This window comes from Anneissia japonica, unplaced genomic scaffold (assembly GCF_011630105.1).
Source record: "Anneissia japonica isolate Jap-2015-1 unplaced genomic scaffold, ASM1163010v1 scaffold1511_len2985839_cov193, whole genome shotgun sequence".
NCBI classification, from domain to species: Eukaryota; Metazoa; Echinodermata; class Crinoidea; order Comatulida; family Comatulidae; genus Anneissia; species Anneissia japonica.
In genome coordinates, this window is record NW_022685291.1 from 1,472,334 (window position 1) to 1,494,758 (window position 22,425).

At 35.0% G+C, this 22,425-nt stretch overlaps 1 protein-coding gene across 2 annotated transcripts; it reads left to right on the top strand.

Moving 5' to 3' along the window:
• Positions 1–6,817: 6,817 nt before the first annotated feature.
• Positions 6,818–20,596, top strand: LOC117110399 (D-aspartate oxidase-like). 2 transcript variants are annotated; one of them, XM_033253106.1, is made up of 12 exons: positions 6,818–7,001; positions 8,930–9,173; positions 10,076–10,187; positions 12,007–12,080; positions 12,543–12,608; positions 13,169–13,223; positions 13,621–13,722; positions 15,424–15,488; positions 15,850–15,967; positions 17,206–17,304; positions 18,834–18,960; positions 19,730–20,596. In XM_033253106.1, the coding sequence occupies exons 2-11, from the start codon at positions 8,989–8,991 to the stop codon at positions 18,951–18,953; spliced, it is 996 nt and encodes a 331-aa protein (XP_033108997.1). In that variant the 5' UTR covers positions 6,818–7,001; positions 8,930–8,988; the 3' UTR covers positions 18,954–18,960; positions 19,730–20,596. The 2 variants fall into 2 exon arrangements, with proteins under 2 accessions (XP_033108997.1, XP_033108989.1); XM_033253098.1 differs by having other exon boundaries at positions 18,834–20,596.
• Positions 20,597–22,425: the final 1,829 nt, after the last annotated feature.

The following is a 22,425-nucleotide window of genomic DNA, read 5'->3' on the forward strand; positions in this document are numbered from 1 at the left end:
GCTTATTTATGGTAATAATATGTATACTAAGCCTGAAGGTGGCGCTTTCCTACGGCAGCCATCTTGGATGGTACACATACACAACTCTGCATTGCTCCGCCATCTTGTCAGCACTCTAGTTGTTTAATAGCTCTATGATTGTATCCCATCCCAATGGTACATGTAGGGTATCCCATCATGCCCAGTACATGTAGTGTATCCCATCATGCCCAGTACATGTACTGCATCCCATGATGTATAGTGCATGTACAAGGTCCCATCATGCATAGTATGTATTGCACCTCATGCATGGTACATTGTATCCTTTTTTTTGGGTGATTCGTACATCAGTTGCCAGGAAATCAAAATATGTAATGTGTCAACTACAGACATGCCTGGTGCGGTAACCATGTCAGCAACTTACATTCTAACTAGCAACTGGGGGAACAACATCATGGTCATACTAACCTTTTCACAACACTTTGTAAACCTTATACAAATTCTAATCAGTCTTTTAAAAAGGTTCAGTATTTATAGCTGAAGCGGTCATGTATCTTATTACTACTTGGAAATGTTTCGATGTGAGTTACTTGGAAATGTATTACAAGATCATTATTAAAATGGGGGTAGAGTTTCTGTTTCATATATCTAGATTGGTTATATCATAACATTATGTTACTCTTCTTTTCTAATGCTATGCAGTATTTAAATGTAAGCTTAGTTTAAGCCTTCTTAATTGACATGTAATCTTCTAGTTCCTCTTGACGTGGAAGAAAGTCAATGGAGCAGGAGGAGGTACTTGTTTTATGACCATGTGACCAAGGTGCTATGGACGCTAGCATTCTAAATTCATGTAGTGTATCCCATCATGCCCAGTACATATACTGCATCCCATGATGTATAGTGCATGTACAAGGTCACATCATGCATAGTATGTATTGCACCTCATGCATGGTACATAGTATCCCTTTTTTTTGGGTGATTCGTACATCAGTTGCCAGGAAATCAAAATATGTAATGTGTCAACTACAGACATGACTGGTGCGGTAACCATGTCAACATCTTACATTCTAACTAGCAACTGGGGGAACAACATCATGATCATACTAACCTTTTCAGAACACTTTGTAAACCTTATACAAATTCTAATCTGTCTTTTAAAAAAGGTTCAGTATTTATAGCTGAAGCGGTCATGTATCTTATTACTACTTGGAAATGTTTCGATGTGAGTTACTTGGAAATGTATTACAAGATCATTATTAAAATGGGGGTAGAGTTTCTGTTTCATATATCTAGATTGGTTATATCATAACATTATGTTACTCTTCTTTTCTAATGCTATGCAGTATTTAAATGTAAGCTTAGTTTAAGCCTTCTTAATTGACATGTAATCTTCTAGTTCCTCTTGACGTGGAAGAAAGTCAATGGAGCAGGAGGAGGTACTTGTTTTATGACCATGTGACCAAGGTGCTATGGACGCTAGCATTCTAAATTTTATCAGATAATCTCCAATCTTACTTTAAGGTTCCTTTGTTTTCTTTCTTTTTTTTTTTTTTTAAAGAAAATTCAATTTGCTAGCTTAATACACAGAGATAAATACTAACATTCCCTTTAAGACAGCGAATAAAAAATTCTTTACACAAAATGTATGCAGTACCTTCGTGTGACATTAGCAAAATAATGTACCTCCACCTATTCTTTTACTGTTATATTCACTAAATATTTACCTGCCTTTAAATATTTTATTATTAATTAACCTGAGGGAATAACAATATCCATGTTTGAAACCAGACAAGCAATTATAATTTTAAATTTTGATAGTTTCATAGTAGAAAATGAGGTTGGTATTATGTTGAAAAACCTCAGGTGCCCAGGTAAACAATTTTTGTTATATTATTGCAAACAAAGGTATATTATTCTTATTCAGTACACCAATCTGTGTATTATGTATTGAAAATATTGAATTGTTTATATTATTATGATCATGCACTGATATGCTGGAGTGACTTGGAAAAGCCTTTAGTGGTCACAGTCAGAACCTATATGAAAAATAAGGTCATATATGGCAGTGCCATATATGGCAAGTTAAATCTGTGAATACTACTTGTCACTAAAAAAGCTGGTTTACAGAATAGGTTTTATCCTATGTGTTGTAATTTCAGTAACAACGTACGCCTTTAGTGGTTGCAGTCAGATTCTATATGAAAAATAAGGTCATATATGGCAGTGCCATATATGGCAATTTAAGTCTGTGAATACTACTTGTCACTAAAAAGCTGGTTTACAGAATAGGTTCTATCCTATGTGTTGTAATTTCAGTAACAACGTACAGTATAGTGTGGATTTGTAGAGACGTCTAGCTACTAGTCAATCGAACTGGGAAATTACTATTTGTACAGAGATAGGGTCATCCATGTTTATTAATTAAAAATATTAACACAATTTTGAAGAATTTTATTTTGTACTTGTCCTAAAAAACAGCAGAAGACAAAATGAGAAATGTATTGCTTAATAAACATGTACAGGAGAAACTAGATCAAAGTAGTATTAACTTCTGTTGTTGTTTTGCTATACTTTTGTTTTGATATCAAATATATAAACAATTACTTTTGAAAAACAAGTTAAATTAAAGCACTGACGGCGTGCCTTCTTGGCCTGTGCATGATGACACAACCTGTACCCTTATGAGAGAAGTAAGTTGTAAGAATGAGTATTCCACATCCATCTCTACCTCGTTCCCACTGAAGCAACAAACCGAGAACACAGAAGAGAAACAGCTGCACCAGCCCTTTGCTATCACGCTGAAGTAGGATGCAGGTGACCTAATTGTAGGGTTAAATAGCTGCTCATCCGAAGAACCTCAGCACATGGTTTCTTTACAATATTGCTAATGAATTTGGATCAAAGTTAATATCTCTGAAACACAAAAAAATGATATTCAATTGGCATAAAGAATCGTGTAGTACATATTCAGCAAACATAGCAGGAGAAATTTGATCGAAGTACAGTAGTACTAACTTCTGTTGGTGTTTTGTTATACTTTTTTTTGGAAATCAATTACTGTATAAAAGGATTGTGGGCTAGACGGTGCGCCTTCTTGACCTGCGCGACTGGACCCCGGGGGAGAAGTAGGTTGTAAGGTCAAATGGTAATAATAATTTGTAATTTTACACATGGTAATGATGTAAAATCTTTGATTGCATTCAAATACACCACTTTGTAATTGTTGTTGATGTAGAAATAGTACATAAATCATGGTTTATAGGACTACCATGCATAATTATACAATTTTTGACTCTGCTCTTCCTCACTCACAACTTAATCAGCAATGGTGTAAATTAATTATTTTATTTTTAATATTTTATACTTTTTTTTTTATTTATATGGATATTTATATATGAAATAAAGAAATGAATACTACCATGCAGTATCGTGCATGTGTACTTTAATGCCTAGCGGTTGGGAAACTTTTTGGCCCATGAACCAGTAAGCTACACGAGGCGTGATACTGGAAACAATATTGCTTTCAGACCGATGGTTTTAGGCCATTGTTTTTCATCATGTATTACTGCAATACTCAATAGGTAGGACATCATTAATATTGAGTGTTATACATAATGAAACACAATATTTCATTGGATCATATATGTTAACACTCAATATTTATGTTAACATTCGAGGTTAATAGATTGGAGGAAATTCAATAAAAGTTAAATGACCAGTATTCTGGTGGTTTTGTTTAATTGGAATTGCACAATTAGAAAAATGTGGATATGACCGAAACTGTTGAGACTTCAAAAATACTTATTTATACTTCAAAGGTTTATTTTCGTATTAACTCTACACAGAAGAGCGATGACGGTATGCGTTGGGCTATGGCGGTGATGACATTTGCAGAATAATTAAAGTCTCTAGACTTCTTTGTAGGCCTCATCTAATTCTTTTGTACACAATAAAATACATTATTTAGCAAACGAGATTGACCTTTTTTCTGTTATGAGCTCGTATGGTAAGGAATATAGGTTTAAAACGCTTTACAAAGTTTACATTACACCATGCCTAAAATTACAAGTTACCATAGGAGAGCATAAGTGGAGTTAAATAGCTTGGTGGTTAAGATGCTTAAGCCTTCCAATCATAGGTTCTCGGGTTCAATTCCTGTCGGTGAGTGTTGCGGGATTTTTTCTCAGGACCACAACAACTCCATTGCCTAAATCCCATTGAGATTTAGTTTGTGTAAAGCATCTTGTGCGATTAAGCCTTTGAAACCCTTAAATTGTTAACATTTTCGGGGCCTTCGCCCCCCCTGGACCAGTTTCGAAACATTTTAATCGAAGCTCGACCACGCCCACATTGCTTTCGTCGGGGAAATCTGACCCCTCGTCGGAGACCTTGGCCCGCCCGTCGGGCAAATCCTGGCGCCAGGCCTTCTTACTTACCTGATTGATTATTTCGTTGTGTAAGGGGTTTGTCACCTACAATTACAAGTTATATTACCATACGAGAGTTGAATAGCTTGGTGGTTAAGATGCAGGCCTTCTAATCTCAGGGTCCTGGTTCAATTCCTGTCGGTGTTGCAGGATTTTTTCTCACGACCAAAACGACTGCACTCCCTAAACCTCATATTGAGATTAGTTTGGGATGATGAAGAATGTGTATGTTAGTCCTGTATAAGGATTGTCACTTATAGCGCAGTTGATAATATTTACTCCCTAAACCTCATATTGAGATAGTTTGGGATGATGAAAAATGTGTATGTTAGTCCTGTATAAGGATTGTTACTTAGCGCAGTTGATAATCTATGGTGCATGTGTTTTGCGCTTAAATAAATAAATAATAACAAGAGCACACAGTAGAGAGCATATCTCCGCCACCGCAATTCTCTTTCTATACGTTTTCTCTTAAATCCCTTTAAATGATCGTCACATCCACACCCTACTCCGGACCGTCGCCAAAATTAATTCATTGCTTCATTGGGTTATACCTAACACTCCCTGTTATTTTAAATTATGTCTGCAGCCGCTTTTCAGATAATTTTAATACAAAAAAAACACGAAAGACCACACACAAACTTACACTACTGAAAACATATATCTCCTGACGGAGATAATGATGGATGTAACACCAAGGACGGTAACCACGAAAGTCTGAAGAAGACTTATTTCCAGTGGGTATGGTGGTGATTACCACCGGGAAACAATTCCCTACTCTCTGAAGAGTGTACAGCGACGATAATTGAACAATAATAATTGAATAATAATAATAATGATAATAATAATATTTTCCTAATTTACTTCAACCACCACCACTACCACCCCACCACACTTCGCTACACTCTGTAAGAGTAATATTTTAAAGGTTTATAAGTATTTCTTGGTTTTCAGTAAATCTTTTATTGTGGTTTTTGGGCTATTTATTCATTTATAAAGGTATTTTATTCAAAATAATTGTATTTGCAGTAAAAAATCGAATTGTACAATTTTACAGACACAAGAAAAAATGAAAGCATGATAATAAATCATCTTAAATTTTGGACAAATCATGCCAAGTAGGTATAGGCCTATAAAATACCTCCTTGGACAAACTAATCACAATACAAATTACTACTACAAAACATTAAAGTTTAAATAAGCAATTACGATTTATTTTTTGAAAAATGTAAATCGCGATGAATTGTCCTAGGGAGAAAATATCACGGGGGGCAATTCCGGGGGAACATATCCTGGGACAATTCCTGAGCCGAAATTCCACAATACAGGATGCCATGCTTCAGACCATTAGGCCTAAAAAATTGTTTGTTTGCCCTTTAATGCTGAAAATTGTATAGGAGGGGCTGGTGCAAAAAACTTTTTTTCTCTGCTTTCACCAAAATTTACATATTAAATCGCAATGCAAAAATAACCCATAATAAATATTTAGCAATGAATTTAGGCCTAGAATGGCGATACCAAACCTCAGACAAATTTAGACAAATTTCATGCTCAAGATGGAGCAAAATAAAGATCATTATCTTAAATTTGTGAACAAAAAATATAAAAAAAAGAACTATTTTTAAAGACGCCGCCCCTATTTTTCAGTGAGCTAGCGGTGGCCGTTGGAGGGCAAACAAACAATTCTTTTTTAGGCATTATTTCGAGACATTTTTGCCAAAATCATCCAGACGGAGGAGAAAATAAATATAAAATTTTATTGGTGAATGTACAACAGGATGTTTAAATGCTTCGAATTTATATGATTAGGAAGAATTTGGAGATTTAAAGGCAGCGGAGGGCGTAATAAAACTAAAGAAAACTTTTATTTTTTTCTGAAATTTCCACTTTTTCGTGGCAGCGGGTGCGCTAATTGACCAAATAAGATTTTATTTTTATTGGAAATCGTCAATATTTTTAGTCGGCGTGTTCAAAAACAAATAAAAAAAGTCTCGCCTAAAATTTAGAATAGCCAAAACAGCGCCACCGGCGATCAAGTAAGTTTTCTCAAAGATCTTATAAACACAAGATAGCGTTCTCCGCGATTTACGCGTGCAAATTCTGTAATAAGGCATGAATGGCGCCCTCTTGCTAAATTGGAAACTTTTGACCTTTGACCGCTATGGCCATACCGTACTGTGAACAGTACAGCAGAACAGGAACCATCTCAAATCCATGGCAACAGATAGGACGCCCTCTTCCAAAACTTATTACTTTTTCTCTTTGGTATAATAGCGCATGAATGACGCCCTCTTGCTAAATTGGAAACTTTTGAACCTTGACCGACGCTTCTATTTGTTACGCGTAAATCGCGGAGAACGCTATCTTGTGTTTATAAGATCTTTGGTTTTCTTCATAGAGCTATCATGGTTTTCTTTGATTGTTGTTATTTCCGTTGATTGTTTCCGATGATTTAGACCTTAGACTTCAGACCCGCGTTAAGGCCTTGGCCTTAGGGTAGCGCAGTCTGTGGTGTATGTAATGCAAAGTTCGGTGCTGTTTTCTCAACTGTACGTTGACTGTTAACAGTGTGACTGGAAAGAAATATTTCCGGTAAGCCTAGGACTAGGTAGGCCTAGGCCCTAGCCCACGTTTTTTAGTTTAGCAGGGCCCTAGGCATAGGCCTAGCGAAGCTTGGCTCTGGTATTATCTAGTAGGCCTAGGCTAGTAGTACAGTAGGCCTAGGCCTAGTAGTAATAGAATGGCTAGGCTTGGGTAGGTGCCCTGATTTGGAAAAAGGCATTAACTGCAAAATCTGAGTTTTGAGAAAATGAGCAAAATGCGTTTGGTTTTACTTTTAGCCAAAGAAAAGTACAAATGATTTTCAATTCTTTCAAGCATATTTTTAAAAATATATACCATTGAAAAAAATTTTGGCCAGTGAAAATGCAGATAATGCCTTTTTCCGGATTATTTGTGCTTTAGATAGTCATAATCCTCAGAATACTGGCACCTGATTGGATAGCAGCTTCCTGCCAGTGTGTGAACTCAACCATTTAATGCTGTACTGAGTTGTGTTTACTTGTTAATGCCTTTATTCCAAATTATTTGTAGTGGTGTGTGTAGATAATGCCCATTTTTAAAAATAAGTATCATATTTAGAGTAATATTTTTGGCTTTCTAGTGAATTAAGGGGATAGATTATACCCTCAGGAGTCATGTAAGACAAAAATCTCAATTTTGAAAAAAATTTAATAGCCTTCTTCCGAGTCAGGGCTAACTACAAAAAAAAAAAACAGGGGTTTCAGCAAGGACTGTACATTACTGTCATTATTAATACTATAGATAGAGGCCATGGATGGCGCGGTTAAGGATGTGTTCTAAAAACTTAAGGTTGTGAGTTTAAGTCGCGTCTTGGTGTTGAATGTTTTTTTTTTAATTTTAAGAAATTTTATTTTTTTTCAATTTTAAGATATTTTAATTTTGTCCAAATGAACATTTAAAATTTTTTTTTGTACAAATAAACATCCTGTACTGTATTTAAGCATGGAGGAATGCACAGACTGGTGAGCGTTCGCTCATGTTGGAAATTGAAAGTATGGCTTTATTTAATTTCATAATTGTATATTTTAATGTCATCATATTATTATTATTATTACTATATAGTTATGCTTTGCTTTTTAATGACAGATTTAATTATTGTTTGATTTAATTATTTTTTTGTATATATCTATGTTTAAAAAAATCCTAAGACCTGACCATCATGCCTGAGACTGGAGAGCCATAATGTTTTTCACACTATAGTTAATACTATCCATTGTATCAATTATTTGTTAATTTCCTTTATTGTTATGTATTTGACTTGTTTATGTTATTGGCTGAATGTAGAATGAATGTATGAATTATGATTATGATGATGTAGAGCCTGCAAATATAAAAATCTACCACAAATGTAAAAATAACCACAAATGTCAAAACATTGCACTTGCAAATGTCAAAATAGCCGCAAATGTCATAACATGCCAACCACAAATGTAAAAATAACCACAAATGTAAACAATTTTGCCCACAAATGTAAAAATCTGTTTAACTGCAAGTAGAAACATTTCATCTACAAATGTCAAAATTTCCATTTTTACCTCAAACGTGATAACATGTCAACCGCAAATGTAAAAATATTTCTAAGCACTTCAATCCTTAAAATATTAAAAGACCCTAATTAACTTATAGTAGAGCAGCTAAAGCGCCTAGATGCGCATTTTTAGTAGAGCAGCTAAGGGCCAAGTTGTGCTCCTTATTACCAAAGCATGAAACTTGGCACAAAATATCTTTAATATGTGTAAATTGAAAAAAAGTTTTGCGCCATGTTTCTGACGCCTACTATGGCCACCATTTCGAATTTATAATGTCCGCCTCTGAAAGACGGGATCCATATATCTTGGCAACGGAAAATCGTACAGACTTAATTTTGGTCTCAAATTGTTAGGCACAATGTCTCAGTTACATACTGTTAATATTTTCTTTCTTGCTTTAATTAATAGACCTGAATGTTTTGGGCTTCCTGTCTACTTCTCATCAGCTTAAGCTAGCCTACCTTGTGATGGGAAAGCCTGATGTGTGTGTAATCGGTGCAGGTGTTATTGGACTTTCCACAGCAGTTCGGTTGCAGGAGGATTTACCCGATCTGCCAATAATGGTCATCGCAGACAAATTTACCCCAAACACTACAAGTGATGGTGCTGCAGGAATCAGCAGATATTGGAACAAGAGTAATCCGCTCCTATCGTACGTAGACTTAAGCTGGACACACACTGCATTGGCCATGGCCGACAAGTTCATCTCTGCTCTCTGTGAATGCTTGACAATGCTATCTGCTGATTGTTGGTAGCACTTTGAGCTAACCATCATTAAAATTATTTGTTGCGCTGCCACGTTGCGTTCTCCTTGTAGTCACGTCAGTCAGTGACAGTCAGTGCAGTGTGTGCCTGGCTTTAAAGGATTTTCCTGTAGCCAAGTTCAATAGGCAACACAAAACATCTGCCCCAAATATATTTGTGTGAGCGAGTGCATGATTTTTGTTTTGATACATATTTTGTATACACTGTAATAAAAAATGTAAGTTGCCCAATCCCCAGCCCTGACTTGATCCAGCACATGGCTTTCACTGATGGTGCAAGGTTTGCTGAAGACAATTAACCTGTACAACAGAGTCTGACAATTTCCGTTAGTGTTTCTGACAACTACACCAGCAGGGGCAGATCCAGAATTTTTTGTACGGGTGGTGGGGTGGGAGGAGGGGCACAACATTTTTAGAATGGACAAGTGAGTAGCGTTATTTCAATACATAACATATGATATGCATTGATCCCCACTGGATCTGCGTGCTTGCACCAGGGCTTTGCTTTCTGACCCATAGCAATTAATATAAAATAACAATACTACAATATAACCAGTCTTTTTTCATTATGTGTTAAGAGTTCCCAGGTGTAAGTGATGCAACTTTTATATGCCTGCAAAGTTAATATAACAATATTAACAATAATTTTCCATTGTGTGTGTATTTTATAATATGTTGATATAAATTATAATTGAGATGATTGTGCAAGGTATTTATTTACTTTGCACGTTAATGAAACGATAGTCTCTATAGTTCACCCAGTTAAAGGTTAAATGAAATTTAATTTCAGGAAATGGGCTGTAGCCACCTTCAAGCAAATGCAAAACTTGCATCAAGCAGAAGGTCCATTAACTGGAATTCAACAATTCGTTCTTTTAGACATTAATGATAAAGAAACAAATGTAAGTATCGATTCTCGAATGTAGGTTTAATGAAAAGTAGAACAGTATTAAGTGATTCTGAATTTGCACTGAATTTAAGAAACCTTGTTGCTCGGTACATGCCATGGTAGGTGTCTAGATGTGAAGCCCTTGTAGCCTGCAAGTTCTAATTGTCGTACAGAGGCTTGTCACCAAAGGGTTTATAAGCTATGGTTTGGCCAGACACCTTCTTGCAGACTTACCATGGTTGTGTAAAAAAGGCAGGTCGCTTACAGATGGGAGGTCCACACCACCTCAGCCCACCATGAATGGGGTGGAGGTGAGAATAAGGGTGGCAAAAGGTGGGACAAAGGCCAAAAATATTCCCTTAAATATTGCACTAATGCATGCATGATGTACTCAGTTGCGTTATCATATATCTCGTTGTGAGCCAGTGGTGTCTGTATGTATTAAGGGAGATAATTTACAAAAACCAACAGGGTCTAGGAGAGACATCCTGGTAGAGTTTCAAGAGGTAACTGAATCTCCCTGGTGCTTGAAATTCTTGTCAAGTGACATTATTCATTTCCGAGCCCCACACCCTTCCCCCCACCCATTTCATCTAAATCATCTCCAATTCCTATAAGACTAAAATTGAACTAGATTTGAACTCATCACTGAGGACGATCGAGTTAGATGATCTGCCGCACTTTGACCCTCAAAATGACCTAAAACATGCTCCAATTTAGTTTTTAAAAACAATAATTTTGAGCATTTTAAGAGATTTACATATGCGTACTTGCACGTCATGATGCGCGTACGCACGGTAATGGCACAACAACTTGACTCCTGATATGAAATATACATGTATCACTTCACTAAGGAGCTATAGCTGATTAAAAATAGGCCTGACTTTAGCATATTTTCACTGTATATCGGCACAAACGCCGCAAAGATCCCTATGTTTAATGCGCTCGTATGGCATTGCTATTGGCCTGAAGATGACTGAAAAGAATGGAAATTTGTGAATGCAATGTCAGGAACCCAAAATATGTAAAAAAAACGTAATTTCTAGCTTCCGTACGTGCTGTGCGAGTAAAAATGCACGTGCCTAGTGGGAAATGTCAATAAAAAATTTTAATGCTCAAAATGGCCTGAAACGTGCTCTAGTCAAAAAGTGATTTTGAATTTTTAAAATTTTGATACACACATGCGTGCTCGTTATGACGCGCACATGAAATATTTTGGTACGTGATATTCAACCTTAACCTAAAGTTTATGCTTTATGTTATGTTTAGAAATGACAATTGTTTAAGATATGATGAATAATGTAAAAACACAAAATTGAGTGTAGATGGCATCACGCATGACTGAACACATTGAAAACCTTATCGTGACTATTCCAGACCAAGCCCCAAATGTTTGTTGCATTCACATTTTCAACTCCCATGTTAAAAGATCCCTGTTTTACTTTTTCATTGTACTCTTTATATATTGAATATTTTGTTTTTGTTTTTCATTTAATGATATTTTCATCTGCCAAGCAAAAGGTTTTTTCTTTGTATTTTATATATGCAGGGGCAAAATTGGCCCCCCTCCTTTTCGGAAAGTTGCCCAAAACGTCTAGAAAAAAAAATTGCGGAGAATTCAGCCACCCCCAAGGGCAAGGGTAGTGTTTTCTCTGGATCGGCTCTCTCCCCAATTTTTGGCCCCCCCCCCCCCCCCCTCCTTTCAGACATCTCTGTATCCGCCCATGATATGGACAAATAAAGGTTCTTTAATCTTGGATAATTTGTTTAAATTTAATTCTTGAAACATGAAAACAAATTATAAATAAATTATCAATGAATGTCTTTTTCAGTATGAAGTTGATGTTGACTATAGAAAACTCTCAGCTGAAGAACTTAAAAAACTATATCCTGGAAAAAATTATAAGTAAGATTCTTCTTTATTCTTTACTGATCTATATAAAATAATTTGCAATAACCATTATGGTCTGATGGAGGGGTGGAAATTGGACAAGGCTTTAACTGGAGATGCTGCAAAGGCTATCTACCTGCTAAAGCATGGAAAAAACCTAGTTTGGCCTGCTGAGATGTTAAGGAATGTAGCCTGTCTGTTTTTTTTTTTTAAGAATTTGGCAGCCCAGTCCCGAACTCAGTTGATAATTCCCCCTTTTAAAAGCCACAAAACATGCTTTGATTTGCTACACTTGTTTTGGTTTGTGACAATAGTAAGACAGTGGTGTCTGTCTGATGACCAATTGTCTTTCAAAGATGCCTAATAAATTAATAAATATATAATTCTTAAGGGTTTGACATGCTTGCCGAGGCATAAAAGCAGTTTATGTTTTAAAATTGGGCATAATCAAGATATTTTATTCTCCCACATCTGTAGATATGGAAACAGTTTCTTAACTTTCATCGCAGAATGCAATTTGTACCTTCCATGGCTTATGCACAGGTTTGTAGAAGATATTTGTAGATATATCTTTCTAAAAACTCTTGCAAATAATGTTGTCAATTTTAAAACAAGATAAGCAGAACCCTCGCCCTGTTGTGCCATATCTATGTACTGAAAAAAAATTGGCTTGCGGTAGATCTACTCGAGTCGGCTCGGCCTACCCATAGGCCTCTCGTGGCAAGCCCATCAATCGTGCGAGATTTGCGCGCCAACTGAGCTGCTTCCAGTCCGCTTGCCAAAATTTGACACGCTACAATGTATGGCCCATGATCAATCTGCTCAAGTCCTAGCCAAAACGAGGCCGATCAATCCGCTTGAGTTGTCTCTGTTTCAGCCGGAAACATTCTGAAATCTGCATCTTGCTTCCGATCAGCACCAGATTTGAGGAGAACCAATACACTTTGTCCATGTGTAAAAATTTGAACCAAACAGTTCAGTAGTTTTTGAGTTACATACCTGGAAGGACACACACAGATGCGCACTATAATTGCAGTACCCTTCACCTCTTCTTCAGAGAGGCAAGGGTAATATAATTTCTACAAATTAGTTTTTTTTTTAAGATTCAAATCAAGAGGAGGAACCATCTTGGAGAGACATGTCCATTCCTTTGATGAGGTACTTGAGTTTAAATTTATGAGTTGCCACAAATATATATTTTTTTAAATAACACACATTTGTGCTGTGAAGCTGTAGCTTTGGGGTTAAGATGGGTTCAAATCCTGGGTTCAAATCCTGTCATTGCAGGATTTTTTCTCATCACTGAAAGACAATCCTCATAAAAGAGACTTAGTTTATAAAGTGTCATTCTATTCTGTAAGTGGCGAGTTTACTTCACGTTGGATGTGAGGGAAATTTAAATATATAAATATTTTATCGTACAAAAAATCATAAAGTAAGCAGACAACATCACTTCTGATGTTTTGTGATTTGTTTATTTAATAATAAAGACTGAATTTAATCTGAATTTAATCTTGTAAAATAAAATATCTAATAATGACATTGTTGATTATAGATTGCTGATAACTATGATGTGATAGTTAACTGCAGCGGTCTAGGAGCAAGAAGATTGGCCAATGATGAGAGCATCAGACCTAATCGAGGTCAGGTGTTAAGAGTAAGTTGCATTATTTTCATAATAGGGAGTTTTCGATTGCACGATGACAGTTGAACGTAAAACGTAATGACGTCACTAAAAGTCATCCGAGAACGTTAAGGTCACCTCGTCGAGTAGATAGACCAAATCTGCATATGCAGAGAACGTAGGACGCCAGGTAGTACGGTCACGCATGAGTGATTCCGTTCTAGCGTCGCGTCGTCGCACAAATTGAAAACTCCCTTTTATTTAGTATATTATACCTCATAAATATTAATTAGGTAATAACAATTCAGTGGTCAATTTCACCCAGTAAGGGGTGTGGTAGGTTCTGCTACAGTTTTGCACATGTCAAATTTATGCATACACTGGGAAAGAATTACTTCCCAAAATCAACTACCGCACTTTTCTTCCTAGGAAAACCATATGCAATTTGCTTAATTTTACCCTCACAGATAGAAGTAGCTGATCTAGACAGAGAGTTTGCTGTTTAATATTTATGAGATATAGTATAACAAATACAGCATAGATTTATTTCACTAAAGCAGTCATTTCTACTTCCCTTGTTGGATTATTGAGGCTACCTCCCTCCTAGTCAAAATTTGATTTTTAATATATTATTTCGGACAGTTTTTAAACATTTTTGATGTGGCAGCTTTGAGAGCTTTCAACTCCTCCTAAACAAATAAATCAGATTTTGTTTATAATTATATCATTTATTTTCTTTATAAATACAATGCAGTTATAAACAGAAGAAATATCACATGAAAAACAGGTAAAAATTACTGCAGAATGATTGACCAAACTTAAAAGTGATTGTTAGGTAAAGGTAAGAGAATAACCAATATTTAAAGTATTATTGTGGTAAATTGTGGTTTGTGACTACTTTAGCTGCCTTCATTTCACAAGGACAGATAACTTACTCTTCCAAAAGATGCAGTTGGTTCTTTATACCTGTAGTGCGCACAGGAGCCAGGTGTGTATACTGGACCTCTTGTTTTAAGTCAACATCTGCAAAGATTTGTTCTACCAACCGAACCCAGTGTGAGGAGCAGCTCGTAGTTAGATGCGCCCCTGCCTGAATGCTCAGCCTCTCGGCTTGCTGATTGTTGAGTCAAAATGTTGCTTTCGTCTACCAGTATGATATAAATATTTGTTTATTATTAACATAATGCATGTAAGTTAGATCATTTGCAACACTTTCATTACTGTGGAGAGTTAGGGGGGTTTTTTTCAGTGGATTTGTCTTCTGTGGGGGTAAAATAAAACATTATTTAAGCCCTTGTAGAAGATAAATCCACTGAAGCCACAATCGCACTGGACTGAAAAAAGGGAAGATTTTACAGAAAGCGGGGAAATCAACTATTGAGGGTGCAAGTCTGTGATATCTCAAATGAATAGCGCTCAAATGACTCAGAGCGTTTAAACCACATTGGATTTTTCGGTTTGGTAAAACTAACCTGGTAAGTTTTACTGGGCACAACCCACTCAGTTAACCTAACTGCTCGTCTCGGAAAGTTTACTGGTCTGTTCGCACTGGACTAATTATGGTAAAACTAACCAGGATCTCGGTTAGTTTTTCAGAAAAAAAATCCAGTGCAATTGGGGCTTAAACAAACATTAACTCTCCATGGTCAGAAATGCTGAAAATGACTATGTGCTTTGTGTATTGGTTAAGATTGCCTTATTGTTACCATGTTTTCAATATGATCTCTTATGCAGCTTCATGCACCTTGGATTAAAATTGGTACTTTTGACAATATAGATTGGATTCATATTTTGCCTCGGTAAGACTGAATAATGTGAGCTTTTGATAGTGAAGTAATTATATTCTTCTCTATAGTATTTTTATAGTCCATTCTAATATTTCTGTATTAAATTTAAAGTTATTTTGCAATTATGTTGTAACTGGATTTATTTTCACATATTTGTTTTTATGCTAATGTCACTGCATTAATTCTGATATAAGAAAGGAAGTTTTTTAGTTATTAATATCACCATCTGATGCTCTTTCCTCACTTATAATATTACTGACATAATAATAATGTTAATACATATTTATATTTCACCAAAATAAGTGATTATTATATGATAATACTAAATTATTATAATTATATAATTGATATTTAATCCAATGTTTCTTTTCAGTTCTAATGATGTGGTAATTGGTGGAGTACACAGAGATGGTAGCTGGGATGAATCACTGAGTTCTCAGGATAGAAACTACATTTGGGAAAAGGCTTGCAAGATAGAGCCATCACTGAAAGTAAGAATACACATATAAACCCATTGTATACACCATTTTAGCTAAATTTAAAATGAAAAATTCTGGCAACTGCCACTGGAGGACATTTTAATCGAAGTACTCAACAGAAGGCATTGTGTTCGGAAAAAAAGAAATTTGCGAACAACAAGGTGCTCCGGCTGGATTTATGTCCTCCAAAGTTGCGCGACATTAGTGGTGCTGTAGACCTGATAAAATAATGTGATTGCCCCAAACGTGATAAATTCAAAAAAATATGTCACACTTAAAACCAAGCCTGACATGTTTCCGAGGCAAAACAATGTATCTGTGAATATCGCTAATAACTTTGCAATAAACAAACGGTTGTAATTAAAATTTTACATATTATCACAATGTCTATAGATATACAATCCTGCAAACTTTCAGAAGGGTATGGCAGTTTATTGCCAAGTTGCAAACATGCAAACTTTAACTCTATTTTTCTCCAAAAGGGAAAATTTCAAATTACGTTGTTTTGTCACGGAACGGCCATATGCTGTTATAATACACTTTGCCATATAAAACTTGGGGACTTCAAACCAGCTTAACAGAAAAATTCATAAGTTCTTTTCAGCTTAGGTCACATTTTTCAATAATAATAATAATGCCAAGCCAAAAAATTTAATAAAAACTTATTTTGAATTTAAAATGAAAAAATAACTTGCTAAAGTTTTTTCATCTTATTTCATTAACTATGCCTGGCTTTGGATGCTGCAATCAATCCAGTATGTCCTAAAGTTAAGACAAATTACACATATTTTTACCCGAAATAAGCAAAATAATTAATTGACATTATGAAATGAATTGTAAACTTATATTTTCGCTAGCTAGTTTAATAACGTGACCCCTATTTAACAGACTGCAATATATTTTTACCTGAAATAAGCAAAATAATGAATTTACATTATGAGATGAATTGTAAACTAATAATTTTGCTAGCAAGTTTAATAACGTAACCCCTAAAACAGATTGCAAGTTGGAAAATTTGGATTGTGAAGAATGATGCATGACCAGGTGTTGTATTTACCAAATTTCCTCACCATGATGGGGCTGTGGTGGTGTCAACCCACCAGTGCTGCTAGCTAAGCATCTGTGGAGCTGCAACAGTTTGTGCAACTTAAAATGGAATGAAAAGGGTTGAGAACCAGAGATTTAAATTAAATAATCAACTGAAAATAGCGAACTGCAATTGATCCAATCTTTGTTTTTTTTCTTGTCAGTACGCAACAGTTGTAAGTGAATGGGTTGGTTTGCGCCCAGCTAGGCCATCTGTCCGTCTAGAACGCCAAGATGCGTACATCAATGGAAGGAAGTTGAAAGTAAGACTCGTATTTACCAGTATCCATATAACTTATGCACCTGTTTTGTATGAACCTTTCCAGAGTGTCACTTGACAAGAAAATGTTGTATGCCCATATATAGTCATGATGTGCCTTTATATGGTCATGATGTGATGTCATCATGACCATATTTAGGCATGTCACATGTTTTTGTCAAATATAATTGCATAGTTTGGACAGCGCTTTAACCTGACCTGTGCATGTGTCACAAACACCTGTGTTTATGTACATTCTCTCTGTTGGGACCTTAGCATCAAGGGGCTCAGTGGAAAGATCCATGTTCCTTGCTGGTGTGGCATAGTTATAGTCATGTGGCCTGTATATTAAAGATAAAACATAAAAGTCAAGATAGGAGAATAACCCATTGAATTGCATATGGTTGTGGTCCGTGACTACCTACCCCTTATAAAGAGGCACTTCATGTTTATATCATTTCAAAATGACAGGGGCTGAATGAACCATAACGTCAGAATAACCCTTAATCTTCCGAAATATGCAATGGATTTTTTAAACGTACACAAGCCACATGTGTACACTAGACGTCAATTTTAAGTCCTTACGGGTGTAGCCTTTTGATGCATGTATGTGGGTGTGTTTGGGGAGTGGGTGTCCGCCTCCTCCCTACAAAAGAAAAAAATAGAAAAATTATTACCTTTAGAGTGTTTTTTCTCCAAAGTAGCAGTGTTGAATTAGCTATCCCAAAGACATTTCAGTTATAGGCATAGACTGCCCACGGTTACGGTTGTTTACTCGCATCATTTTTCTAGGCTATGCAGATGCATCTTCATCTCTCGCCCTAGTCTAAATGTAAATTCTACTCTACTTCCTCCGAACCAACAGATGTATAGGCCTAGGCTTACTGTATTTTGCCGAGTATTAAAATTTAATGTGTCATGTGATGTTAACAACAAATCTGCTTTACGGTATTTTATGAATTAATTATAACCAGGAAGTTATGAACAAGAATGATATCTCTGGAAACTGAATCTCAAGTACTGTATTATGCAGAGTCATATGCATGCATTGTGGGTGACTTAGAACTTTCTAACCGGGTATAAATATGTTTTTAACACAACATCACTTGGTACTGTAGACAATGGTTTAGCCTTACCTTTTTTAGGAAACCCCATTGAATGTTGGTATGAAAACAACATAAATTCAATATATAAAGGTTGGTTATCAAACGTAAATATGCCTTAGTTTAACGCAACATTTGATAGATTAAAAAAATATAGAAGAAGAATTTGCGGAAAGGTAGACCAGCCACAACTAGGCTAGGCCAAGCTGAGTAGGCTAAGCTATCCAAGCCGTTGCAGTAAAAGCGGCTGTCCTAAGTAATTGTTGGCCATCCAAAAGACAACCGGACGGCTCGCTGGCTAAGCCCTTAGTGTGGACTGTGTGTTGATGCTAGTGGGTGTGGCCTGTTCATAATTATTCATGTGAGCATGGCCTGTTCATAGTCATACTAAAAACTTTGATTTTTTAACTAATATATTTTTGTCATTTAGATTGTCCATAACTATGGTCACGGTGGTTTTGGTATTTGTGTTCACTGGGGTTGTGCCGTCGATGCTTCAGCATTGGTCCAGCAGTGCTTGCAAGAAATTCAATTTAATTCTAAATTGTAATTGAAAGGTATATGATTATGTACAAAATAACAATAGGATTTTATTAGTCAGAAATTCAAGTATTAAAATGTTATAGTATTATTAGCTGCAAAATTGCAATAATGAAGACAAAATATAGAATATTTAGAGCAATATGTAAAAATCATTATATATGTTTTCACCTGTTGGTGAGCAAACCAGTGTATATTTTATTTGACAAATTATGGATAACAATTATATAAAAGTCATGGTCATGGTATTTGTCACTAGGGCTGAGTTGTTGGTCTGGCAGTGCCTACAAGAAAATCAATTTATATTTTAATTGACAAATTAAGAATAATAATTTTATAAAAGTTAAGACAAATTTTAATTTTGTAAATTAAACCATTAAGTGTTAGACTAGGCCTACAGTACTATCAACCACAGTCGGTATATGTTTTACTACACAAATCTTTAAATTCTGCCAATTCAAGAGTCTATGCAGATAAGTACAGGTCTTACTCTAATTAAAGACTCATAATTTATTTAACTGAAATAAGAGACTGATAGGTAACAAAGGGAACTAGTCCCTGTACAAAATGCCTATCAGAATACTATTTTGGTACCAAGGTTTTAGTGGTTTTAAGCAGTTTGGTCTCTAATTAGAATCTCTCTAATTAAAGACTGGCATTAAAAGTGGTCTTTAAATATCACTATTTAGAGGGAAATTAAGAAATGATATAGTAAATGTAAGATTGTCTTATTCCAAGTGTAGTTTTAGTTTAGTTAGTTTTTATTTGGAATCACTTTTATTACAGTGGCACACATTCAAAATGATGGTGCATCCAAAAGACGAAAATCAACAGAAAATTGAAAAGAAGAAAACAACTTAACTACGTAAATCATTACGAAACTAAAGGTTCGGTAAATAAAGCCAAATGGCAACGTTCCATCAAACAAATTCATTATAAATAATAATAAAGATAAAAAATAATGATTAAAAAAAAAAAGGCAACTTAAAAATATTGGTGGTACTTAAGTATTAATGTTCTTATAGATATTTGATCTTAAATTCCATGCTTGCTTGAATGTAAAATGGATTTACAGATCTTAATACAGTAAACCATTTCTCGGTAGTTGCACATTTCTCTGTATTCGCAATATAGAGCACTGTATACACAAACTGAAGAACTTTAATAACAGAAGAATAACTTGTTCCGCGTATTTGCATTGAAATTCATGGAACATCCGCCCTCCCGCGGGCAGGGTAAAATTTGTCCATTTGATTTAGTGGAAAAACTACAGGAAACAAGCGAATCAGAGCAGCGCATTTATTATTGATATATAGCGCCACCGCGCGGACGGGGTGAAATTCTTCTTTGTGTACCCACAATACACTTCGAACAGATGTTCCACTAAATTAGGAAGTTGCTCTACCTGCTATTTATTATCTTTGACAAAACATCGTCTTATGCTGTGTATTATTGTGATGTATACAGTCATATCATCATCATTTATTATCTCTTAAAAAACTGCATTAAATTCAATATATATTGTAATATTATTTGATAATTATATGAGAATGTACATTATGTTTGAATGTTTTATTCCAAGTGTTGTAGAATGGATTATTGTATGCTGTTAACTGGTTCCTATTAAACCATTTCTTGGCAGCCTCACATAAAGTTCTGCGCTTGTTCTACCCAAATATCCATTACAAAAGTGTAATCGTCAACGCAATTAGTATTCAATACTTTCAGGCCTTATCTTTTAGGAAGGTAGGCCTATGGCACTGTCACTCATCACGCGTACATACTCCACCAACATAAGTACAAAATTAAATTTGTTTACTTGACGTAAGTAAACAAATGCATACATTACAATATCCCGTACAATATAATAACTTATCATGACAATGAAAATAATTAAAAAGGTGACGATGATGATGATGACTATGATTAGGAAAAAACAGTTGATATAAGATACTGAGACTTGCTTTCTATAGTATAAGGCATCACCATACCTTATAAAGGTACAAAAAATAAGCCTATATGATAATTTATGAGAATTATAATGTTACCATGTACTTAATGTGTTTCATCATTTGTTGTACAGTACTGTGTGCGTCATGATTTTGGAATTTAACTTTTAACACAATAAACCTAAATATTTATTCAAATACACTAAAAATTATTATTTTTATTGATAGGCATATATATATCTGTCTCTTATACACATCTAGATGTGTATAAGAGACAGCATAATAATAGCTCTCAACGAATGTAGTCCTGTAAATAAATGAATAAAGAAATTGTGTAATAAAATGTGTATATATATATATATATATATATATATATATATATATATATACAGAGACACTTTTTTCGCATGTTGATGTGTCTATATACTCAGTGGTGGACCCAGGAATTCAAAATACAGGGTGGCCTGGTAAGGTACTTTCACAGATGGAGGATCTATACCACCTCAGCCCCACCATGGTTGGGGCTGAAGCAAGAAATTTGTGATTATGGCATCTCTAGATGGCCTGAAGTCTGAATATAATTTTCTTCAGGCCTATATTTCAATTTTTAAAATTTTGAATAATTTAGGGGATAGGGTGGGCTGACTGGGCCTCCTTAAATATGCCACTGATACTTGTGCATTTATGTCAAGTAAAGCGAATTTCATTTAAACAATTTTTATATTGGTTCAGTATGCACACGTGAGTGAGAATATATTGCTAAAAAGTAAGGCTTGCATCTTTCGGAAGAGTAGGGGGGGTCACCCTGATGCTATGGTTCATTTCAGCCCCTTGCGTCGTGGAATGAAAATTCAGCACAACATCGCTGCGAGTTATTCTCTACTTTATTAATGAAAGCTGGAATAGTACCTTTTAGGCTCCGTTGGTAAATTATATATTTTTACTATTTTGGTATTTTAAAATACCTTAATTTATATTTATTGTACTGTACTCATAATTTATGACATAGCTTCAAATTTACATTGAGAATTACTTGTTGCCAAGTGCTATACTTCATAATAAACTTTATCCATTCCTGACGATGACATAATTAATGTTGAAATATTGAATCCCGACACGATGGCGTGCATTTCGATACTTGGAGTATGTATTATACTATCTTATCTGAGATTAATCTGTGGACCTTTTGGTTTATTCAATCTATTATTTAAATTATATTTTTGTACAAGTTTCATTTCATGGATTTATTGAAAAGGGATCAGTTCAAGCAAGGTTTTAGTTTCGATGCCCTTACAAAAAAGAACAATAATAAATACATAATGAGAATAAAAGCTAATAAAAAGAATAGACTATACCTTTATAAATAAATCATGATTCCTTTTAAAAATTTAAAAATAATACGGCAAATTATGGTGGAAAATAAGTAAATAATTATGACCCTGTGTCAATAAGAAATATTTATTTATATTTGTTAAGCAATTTGTTGTGTATTTCTTTTTAAATTAAACTAATAATTTGTAAATTTCTTATATT

Coding starts and splice junctions, on each gene's coding strand:
- LOC117110399 (XM_033253098.1), top strand. CDS start 8,989: ATGGGAAAGCCTGATGTGTGTGTAATCGGTGCAGGTGTTATTGGACTT. Junction 15,968..17,205: donor AGATAGAGCCATCACTGAAA/GTAAGAATACAC, acceptor TTTTCTTGTCAG/TACGCAACAGTTGTAAGTGA. Junction 17,305..18,833: donor TCAATGGAAGGAAGTTGAAA/GTAAGACTCGTA, acceptor TTTGTCATTTAG/ATTGTCCATAACTATGGTCA.